The sequence below is a fragment of the Oncorhynchus nerka genome, unplaced genomic scaffold (assembly GCF_034236695.1).
Source record: "Oncorhynchus nerka isolate Pitt River unplaced genomic scaffold, Oner_Uvic_2.0 unplaced_scaffold_1181, whole genome shotgun sequence".
In the NCBI taxonomy this organism is placed as follows: Eukaryota; Metazoa; Chordata; class Actinopteri; order Salmoniformes; family Salmonidae; genus Oncorhynchus; species Oncorhynchus nerka.
Genome location: NW_027040154.1, coordinates 157,737 through 167,112, shown reverse-complemented (window position 1 = coordinate 167,112; position 9,376 = coordinate 157,737). Strand labels below are relative to the sequence as shown.

The following is a 9,376-nucleotide window of genomic DNA, read 5'->3' as shown; positions in this document are numbered from 1 at the left end:
GGAGGGGTTGAGGCCGACTCTAGTCTGGTCTGGAGGGGTTGAGGCCGACTCTAGTCTGGTCTGGAGGGGTTGAGGCCGACTCTAGTCTGGTCTGGGGGTTGAGGCCGACTCTAGTCTGGTCTGGGGGTTGAGGCCGACTCTAGTCTGGTCTGGGGGGTTGAGGCCGACTCTAGTCTGGTCTGAGGGAGTCTGGTCTGGGGTTGAGGCCGACTCTAGTCTGGTCTGGGGGGTTGAGGCCGACTCTAGTCTGGTCTGGAGGGGTTGAGGGGCCGACTCTAGTCTGGTCTGGAGGTTGAGGGTCTGGTCTGGAGGGGTTGAGGCCGACTCTAGTCTGGTCTGGGGGGTTGAGGCCGACTCTAGTCTGGTCTGGAGGGGTTGAGGCCGACTCTAGTCTGGTCTGGAGGGGTTGAGGCCGACTCTAGTCTGGTCTGGAGGGGTTGAGGCCGACTCTAGTCTGGTCTCTGAGGCCGACTCTAGTCTGGTCTGGAGGGGTTGAGGCCGACTCTAGTCTGGTCTGGAGGGGTTGAGGCCGACTCTAGTCTGGTCTGGAGGGGTTGAGGCCGACTCTAGTCTGGTCTGGAGGGGTTGAGGCCGACTCTAGTCTGGTCTGGAGGGGTTGGGACTCTAGTCTGGGACTCTAGTCTGGTCTGGGGGGTTGAGGCCGACTCTAGTCTGGTCTGGGGGGTTGAGGCCGACTCTAGTCTGGTCTGGGGGGGTTGAGGCCCTAGTCTGGAGGGGTTGAGGCCGACTCTAGTCTGGTCTGGGGGTTGGTCTGGAGGGGTTGAGGCCGACTCTAGTCTGGTCTGGGGGGTTGAGGCCGACTCTAGTCTGGTCTGGGGGGTTGAGGCCGACTCTAGTCTGGTCTGGAGGGGTTGAGGCCGACTCTAGTCTGGTCTGGGGGGTTGAGGCCGACTCTAGTCTGGTCTGGGGGGTTGAGGCCGACTCTAGTCTGGTCTGGAGGGGTTGAGGCCGACTCTAGTCTGGTCTGGAGGCCGACTAGTCTGGTTGGGGGGGTTGAGGCCGACTCTAGTCTGGTCTGGAGGGGTTGAGGCCGACTCTAGTCTGGTCTGGAGGGGTTGAGGCCGACTCTAGTCTGGTCTGGAGGGGTTGAGGCCGACTCTAGTCTGGTCTGGAGGGGTTGAGGCCGACTCTAGTCTGGTCTGGAGGGGTTGAGGCCGACTCTAGTCTGGTCTGGAGGGGTTGAGGCCGACTCTAGTCTGGTCTGGAGGGGTTGAGGCCGACTCTAGTCTGGTCTGGAGGGGTTGAGGCCGACTCTAGTCTGGTCTGGAGGGGTTGAGGCCGACTCTAGTCTGGTCTGGAGGGGTTGAGGCCGACTCTAGTCTGGTCTGGAGGGGTTGAGGCCGACTCTAGTCTGGTCTGGAGGGGTTGAGGCCGACTCTAGTCTGGTCTGGAGGGGTTGAGGCCGACTCTAGTCTGGTCTGGAGGGGTTGAGGCCGACTCTAGTCTGGTCTGGAGGGGTTGAGGCCGACTCTAGTCTGGTCTGGAGGGGTTGAGGCCGACTCTAGTCTGGTCTGGAGGGGTTGAGGCCGACTCTAGTCTGGTCTGGAGGGGTTGAGGCCGACTCTAGTCTGGTCTGGAGGGGTTGAGGCCGACTCTAGTCTGGTCTGGAGGGGTTGAGGGACTCTAGTCTGGTCGACTCTAGTCTGGTCTGGAGGGGTTGAGGCCGACTCTAGTCTGGTCTGGAGGGGTTGAGGCCGACTCTAGTCTGGTCTGGGGGGTTGAGGCCGACTCTAGTCTGGTCTGGGGGGTTGAGGCCGACTCTAGTATGGTCTGGGGGGTTGAGGCCGACTCTAGTATGGTCTGGGGGGTTGAGGCCGACTCTGGTCTGGTCTGGGGGGTTGAGGCCGACTCTAGTCTGGTCTGGGGGGTTGAGGCCCGGTCTGGAGGGGTTGAGGCCCGACTCTAGTATGGTCTGGGGGTTGAGGCCGACTCTAGTCTGGTCTGGAGGGGTTGAGGCCCGGTCTGGAGGGTTGAGGCCCGACTCTAGTATGGTCTGGGGGCTTGAGGCCGACTCTAGTATGGTCTGGGGGGTTGAGGCCGACTCTAGTCTGGTCTGGGGGTTGAGGCCGACTCTAGTCTGGTCTGGGGGTTGAGGCCGACTCTAGTCTGGTCTGGGGGGTTGAGGCCGACTCTAGTCTGGTCTGGTCTGGTCTGGGGGTTGAGGCCCGACTCTAGTATGGTCTGGGGGGTTGAGGCCGACTCTAGTCTGGTCTGGGGGGTTGAGGCCGACTCTAGTCTGGTCTGGGGGGTTGAGGCCGACTCTAGTCTGGTCTGGGGGGGTTGAGGCCGACTCTAGTCTGGTCTGGGGGGGTTGAGGCCGACTCTAGTCTGGTCTGGGGGGGTTGAGGCCGACTCTAGTCTGGTCTGGGGGGGTTGAGGCCGACTAGTCTGGTCTGGAGGGGTTGAGGCCGACTAGTCTGGTCTGGAGGGGTTGAGGCCGACTCTAGTCTGGTCTGGAGGGGTTGAGGCCGACTCTAGTCTGGTCTGAACTCTGGTTATGTACTCCGTTTTAAATCGTTTCCTACTAGGTGACCTACTCACAGTCCATTTCCCTCCGTCGGTGTCCATATCACAGTAGACGTATCGAGGAGAGTTTGGTCCAGCAGGGTACATCCTGTAGACACCACTGGTCTTAGAGCCGTCGTTGTAGATATCAGCACAGTCCAGAGGCTGGAACATCAGCCCCTTAGAATGAACTACTACTGACAGCAGCAACACGTGGAGAATCCTCAGGGCCTGGAACACAGAGAATTATATTAATATTCATTAAATGTAGATGTATTTGATCTAATTCTATGTGTGAAACATAATAATTTTCTGCTCAATATATGGAAATTACATGTCTGTTTACATATAAACAGTCTGTAGTGGGGGTAAAATGTTTCAGTTGTAAAAATGTAGGCTTCAACTTACATGCATTGTTGGGACGGTTAGCTGTCTTTCTCCAGTTGGTTTTCAGCCCGACAAAGAAAATAATGTGATTGTGGCTCTTATCCATCCTTTTTGTGTACTTTTTTAGAAGGGGTGGGTTGATCATGATTGGCTGAGGGAAGCAAACAAGATTTCACAATATGGGCATTTCCACTTCTGTAGTTTCCTGGACTTTTAAACACAGTTTATCTTCTCTCCATAGACTAAGTTTTCTCCATGTTACACCATAACATGCGTGTACTCTACCTTTCTGCTCATATTTTGTTAGTCAATTGTTGAATGTTGTTTACACAGTCCGTTTCCCTATCGCGGTCCGGTTCCCTCCCGTCAGGTTCCCTATCGCGGTCCGGTTCCCTATCGTCAGGTTCCCTCCCGTCAGGTTCCCTATCGCGGTCTGTTTCCCTCCCGTCAGGTTCCCTATCGCGGTCTGTTTCCCTCCCGTCAGGTTCCCTATCGCGGTCTGTTTCCCTCCCGTCAGGTTCCCTATCGCGGTCTGTTTCCCTCCCGTCAGGTTCCCTCCCGTCAGGTTCCCTATCGCGGTCCGTTTCCCTCCCGTCAGGTTCCCTATCGCGGTCCGGTTCCCTATCGCGGTCCCTTTCCCTCCCGTCAGGTTCCCTATCGCGGTCCCTTTCCCTCCCGTCGGGTTCCCTATCGCGGTCCCTTTCCCTCCCGTCGGGTTCCCTATCGCGGTCCCTTTCCCTCCCGTCGGGTTCCCTATCGCGGTCCCTTTCCCTCCCGTCGTGTTCCCTATCGCGGTCCGTTTCCCTCCCGTCGGGTTCCCTATCGCGGTCCGTTTCCCTCCCGTCGGGTTCCCTATCGTGGTCCGTTTCCCTCCCGTCGGGTTCCCTATCGCGGTCCGTTTCCCTCCCGTCGGGTTCCCTATCGCGGTCCGTTTCCCTCCGTCGGGTTCCCTATCGCGGTCCGTTTCCCTCCGGTCGGGTTCCCTATCGCGGTCAGGTTCCCTCCGGTTGGGTTCCCTATCGCGGTTAGGTTCCCTATCGCGGTCCGGTTCCCTATCGCGGTCCGTTTCCCTCCCGTCGGGTTCCCTATCGCGGTCCGTTTCCCTCCCGTCGGGTTCCCTATCGCGGTCCGTTTCCCTCCCGTCGGGTTCCCTATCGCGGTCCGTTTCCCCCACGTCGGGTTCCCTATTGCGTCCCCCCCCCCACCCCCCGTCAGGTCCCCTATCGCGGTCTGTTTCCCTTCTGGTTCCTAGTCCAACGCTCTACCCACTAGGCTACCTGCTGGTTACTGGTCCAACGCTCTAACCACTAGGCTACCTGCTGGTTACTGACCCAACACTCTAACCACTAGACTACCTGCTGGTTACTAGTCCAACGTTCTAACCACTAGGCTACCTGCTGGTTACTAGTCCAACGCTCTAACCACTAGGCTACCTTATGGTTACTAGTCCAACGCTCTACCCACTAGGCTACCTGCTGGTTCCAAGTCCTATGCTCTACCCACTAGGCTACCTGCTGGTTCCAAGTCCAACGCTCTACCCACTAGGCTACCTGCTGGTTACTGGTCCAACGCTCTAACCACTAGGCTACCTGCTGGTTACTAGTCCAACGCTCTAACCACTAGGCTACCTGCTGGTTACTTGTCCTATGCTCTAACCACTAGGCTACCTGCTGGTTCCAAGTCCAACGCTCTAACCACTAGGCTACCTGCTGGTTACTAGTCCAACGCTCTAACCACTAGGCTACCTGCTGGTTACTAGTCCAACGCTCTAAACACTAGGCTACCTGCTGGTTCCAAGTCCAACGCTCTACCCACTAGGCTACCTGCTGGTTACTGGTCCAACGCTCTAACCACTAGGCTACCTGCTGGTTACTAGTCCAACGCTCTAACCACTAGGCTACCTGCTGGTTACTTGTCCTATGCTCTAACCACTAGGCTACCTGCTGGTTCCAAGTCCAACGCTCTAACCGCTAGGCTACCTGCTGGTTCCAAGTCCAACGCTCTACCCACTAGGCTACCTGCTGGTTCCAAGTCCAACGCTCTACCCACTAGGCTACCTGCTGGTTACTTGTCCAACGCTCTAACCACTAGGCTACCTGCTGGTTCCAAGTCCAACGCTCTAACCACTAGGCTACCTGCTGGTTACTAGTCCAACCCTCTAACCACTAGGCTCTAACCACTAGGCTACCTGCTCTAACCATTAGGCTACCTGCTGGTTACTAGGCCAATACTCTAACCACTAGGCTGCCTGCTGGTTACTAGTCCAACGCTCTAACCACTAGGCTACCTGCTGGTTACTAGTCCAACACTCTAACCACTAGGCTGCCTGCTGGTTACTAGTCCAACGCTCTAACCACTAGGCTACCTGCTGGTTACTCCAGTCCAACTTATGGTTCTAACCACTAGGCTACCTGCTGGTTACTAGTCCAACGCTCTAACCACTAGGCTACCTGCTGGTTACTAGTCCAACGCTCTAACCACTAGGCTACCTGCGGTTACTAGTCCAACGCTCTAACCACTAGGCTACCTGCTGGTTACTAGTCCAACGCTCTAACCACTAGGCTACCTTACGGTTACTAGTCCAACGCTCTAACCACTAGGCTACCTGCTGGTTACTAGTCCAACGCTCTACCCACTAGGCTACCTGCTGGTTACTAGTCCAACGCTCTACCCACTAGGCTACCTGCTGGTTACTAGTCCAACGCTCTACCCACTAGGCTACCTGCTGGTTACTAGTCCAACGCTCTAACCACTAGGCTACCTGCTCTAACCATTAGGCTACCTGCTGGTTACTAGGCCAATACTCTAACCACTAGGCTGCCTGCTGGTTACTAGTCCAACGCTCTAACCACTAGGCTACCTGCTGGTTACTAGTCCAACGCTCTAACCACTAGGCTACCTGCTGGTTACTAGTCCAACGCTCTAACCACTAGGCTACCTGCTGGTTACTAGTCCAACGCTCTAACCACTAGGCTACCTGCTGGTTACTGGTCCAACGCTCTAACCACTAGGCTACCTTACGGTTACTAGTCCAACGCTCTACCCACTAGGCTACCTGCTGGTTACTAGTCCAACGCTCTACCCACTAGGCTACCTGCTGGTTGCTAGTCCAACGCTCTACCCACTAGGCTACCTGCTGGTAACTAGTCCAACGCTCTACCCACTAGGCTACCTGCTGGTTACTAGTCCAACGCTCTAACAACTAGGCTACCTGCTGGTTACTAGTCCAACGCTCTAACCACTAGGCTACCTGCTGGTTACTAGTCCAACGCTCTAACCACTAGGCTACCTGCTGGTTACTAGTCCAACGCTCTAACCACTAGGCTACCTGCTGGTTACTAGTCCAACGCTCTAACCACTAGGCTACCTGCTGGTTACTAGTCCAACGCTCTAACCACTAGGCTACCTGCTGGTTACTAGTCCAACGCTCTAAACACTAGGCTACCTGCTGGTTACTAGTCCAACGCTCTAACCACTAGGCTACCTGCTGGTTAATAGTCCAACGCTCTACCCACTAGGCTACCTGCTGGTTACTAGTCCAACGCTCTACCCACTAGGCTACCTGCTGGTTACTAGTCCAACGCTCTAACCACAAGGCTACCTGCTGGTTACTAGTCCAACGCTTTACCCACTAGGCTACCTTACGGTTACTAGTCCAATGCTCTAACCACTAGGCTACCTGCTGGTTACTAGTCCAACGCTCTAACCACTAGGCTACCTTACGGTTACTAGTCCAATGCTCTAACCACTAGGCTACCTGCTGGTTACTGGTCCAACGCTCTAACCACTAGGCTACGCTGCCGCCCCTTTCTGTTCTTGACTCGTTAGATAGCTGGCTAGACTAACTTACCCCAAACAAATTGCAGATGACATGGCTAATTGAGTGACTCAGTTATAATTAAGTTATAATAATAGAATATTAAATATTTATGGGGTGAGATGTGGCTGGGGGTCGTTGAAGGGTGAGATGTAGCTGGTCTGGGGGTCATTGAAGGGTGAGATGTAGCTGGGCTGGGGGTCGTTGAAGGGTGAGATGTAGCTGGGCTGGGGGTCGTTGAAGGGTGAGATGTAGCTGGGCTGGGGGTCGTTGAAGGGTGAGATGTAGCTGGGCTGGGGGTCGTTGAAGGGTGAGATGTAGCTGGGCTGGGGGTCGTTGAAGGGTGAGATGTGGCTGGGGGTCGTTGAAGGGTGAGATGTGGCTGGGGGTCGTTGAAGGGTGAGATGTGGCTGGGGTCGTTGAAGGGTGAGATGTGGCTGGGGGTCGTTGAAGGGTGAGATGTGGCTGGAGGTCGTTGAAGGGTGAGATGTGGCTGGGCTGGGGGTCGTTGAAGGGTAAGATGTAGCTGGGGGTCGTTGAAGGGTGAGATGTGGCTGGGCTGGGGGTCGTTGAAGGGTGAGATGTGGCTGGGGGTCGTTGAAGGGTGAGATGTGGCTGGGCTGGTCGTTGAAGGGTGAGATGTGGCTGGGCTGGGGATCGTTGAAGGGTGAGATGTGGCTGGGCTGGGGGTCGTTGAAGGGTGAGATGTGGCTGGGCTGGGGGTCGTTGAAGGGTGAGATGTAGCTGGGCTGGGGGTCGTTGAAGGGTGAGATGTAGCTGGGCTGGGGGTCGTTGAAGGTTGAGATGTAGCTGGGCTGGGGGTCGTTGAAGGGTGAGATGTAGCTGGGCTGGGGGTCGTTGAAGGGTGAGATGTAGCTGGGCTGGGGGTCGTTGAAGGGTGAGATGTAGCTGGGCTGGGGGTCGTTGAAGGGTGAGATGTAGCTGGGCTGGGGGTCGTTGAAGGGTGAGATGTAGCTGGGCTGGGGGTCGTTGAAGGGTGAGATGTAGCTGGGCTGGGGGTCGTTGAAGGGTGAGATGTAGCTGGGCTGGGGGTCGTTGAAGGGTGAGATGTAGCTGGGGGGTCGTTGAAGGGTGAGATGTAGCTGGGCTGGGGTCGTTGAAGGGTGAGATGTAGCTGGGCTGGGGGTCGTTGAAGGGTGAGATGTGGGCTGGGGTCGTTGAAGGGTGAGATGTGGCTGGGGGTCGTTGAAGGGTGAGATGTAGCTGGGCTGGGGGTCGTTGAAGGGTGAGATGTAGCTGGGCTGGGGGTCGTTGAAGGTTGAGATGTAGCTGGGCTGGGGGTCGTTGAAGGGTGAGATGTGGCTGGGGGTCGTTGAAGGGTGAGATGTAGCTGGGCTGGGGGTCGTTGAAGGGTGAGATGTGGCTGGGGATTGTTGAAGGGTGAGATGTAGCTGGGCTGGGGATCGTTGAAGGGTGAGATGCTGGCTGGGGGTCGTTGAAGGGTGAGATGTGGCTGGGGGTCGTTGGAGGGTGAGATGTGGCTGGGGGTCGTTGGAGGGTGAGATGTGGCTGTGGGTCGTTGGAGGGTGAGATGTGGCTGGGGTCGTTGAAGGGTGAGATGTGGCTGGGGACGTTGAAGGGTGAGATGTGGCTGGGGGTCGTTGAAGGGTGAGATGTGGCTGGGGGTCGTTGAAGGGTGAGATGTAGCTGGGCTGGGGGTCGTTGAAGGGTGAGATGTAGCTGGGCTGGGGGTCGTTGAAGGGTGAGATGTGGCTGGGCGTTGAAGGGTGAGATGTGGTTGGGGGTCGTTGAAGGGTGGATGTGGTTGGGGGTCGTTGAAGGGTGAGATGTGGCTGGGGTCGTTGAAGGGTGAGATGTGGCTGGGGGTCGTTGAAGGGTGAGATGTAGCTGGGGGGTCGTTGAAGGGTGAGATGTAGCTGGGCTGGGGGTCGTTGAAGGGTGAGATGTAGCTGGGCTGGGGGTCGTTGAAGGGTGAGATGTGGCTGGGGTCGTTGAAGGGTGAGATGTGGCTGGACTGGGGGTCGTTGAAGGGTGAGATGGGCTGGGGGTCGTTGAAGGGTGAGATGTGGCTGGGGGTCGTTGAAGGGTGAGATGTAGCTGGGCTGGAGGTCGTTGAAGGGTGAGATGTGGCTGGAGGTCGTTGAAGGGTGAGATGTAGCTGGACTGGGGGTCGTTGAAGGGTGAGATGGAGCTGGGGGTCGTTGAAGGGTGAGATGTAGGCTGGGGGTCGTTGAAGGGTGAGATGTGGCTGGGGGTCGTTGAAGGGTGAGATGTGGCTGGGGGTCGTTGAAGGGTGAGATGTGGCTGGGGGTCGTTGAAGGGTGAGATGTGGCTGGGGGTCGTTGAAGGGTGAGATGTGGCTGGGGGTCGTTGAAGGGTGAGATGTGGCTGGGCTGGGGGTCGTTGAAGGGTGAGATGTGGCTGGGCTGGGGGTCGTTGAAGGGTGAGATGTGGCTGGGCTGGGGGTCGTTGAAGGGTGAGATGTGGCTGGGGGTCGTTGAAGGGTGAGATGTGGCTGGGGGTCGTTGAAGGGTGAGATGTGGCTGGGGGTCGTTGAAGGGTGAGATGTGGCTGGGGGTCGTTGAAGGGTGAGATGTAGCTGAGCTAAGGAGCTGTCCTGGAGTATAGCCAGGGTAACCTGCACTCTGTGTGCTGCATCAGGAC

The 9,376-nt window shown here is 56.8% G+C and overlaps 2 protein-coding genes across 2 annotated transcripts; one reads left to right on the top strand and one right to left on the bottom strand.

The window, feature by feature from the left end:
• Positions 1–3,231: 3,231 nt before the first annotated feature.
• LOC135569243 (uncharacterized) lies at positions 3,232–3,960 on the top strand. The gene has a single exon (XM_065016021.1). The coding sequence runs from the start codon at positions 3,232–3,234 to the stop codon at positions 3,940–3,942; it is 711 nt and encodes a 236-aa protein (XP_064872093.1). The 3' UTR covers positions 3,943–3,960.
• A 2,880-nt stretch (positions 3,961–6,840) lies between these two features.
• Positions 6,841–9,370, bottom strand: LOC135569242 (cell surface glycoprotein 1-like). Its single transcript, XM_065016020.1, has 2 exons — positions 9,351–9,370; positions 6,841–9,283 (listed from the first exon to the last, which is right to left on the bottom strand). The coding sequence occupies exons 1-2, from the start codon at positions 9,368–9,370 to the stop codon at positions 6,841–6,843; spliced, it is 2,463 nt and encodes an 820-aa protein (XP_064872092.1).
• Between the last annotated feature and the right edge of the window lie 6 nt (positions 9,371–9,376).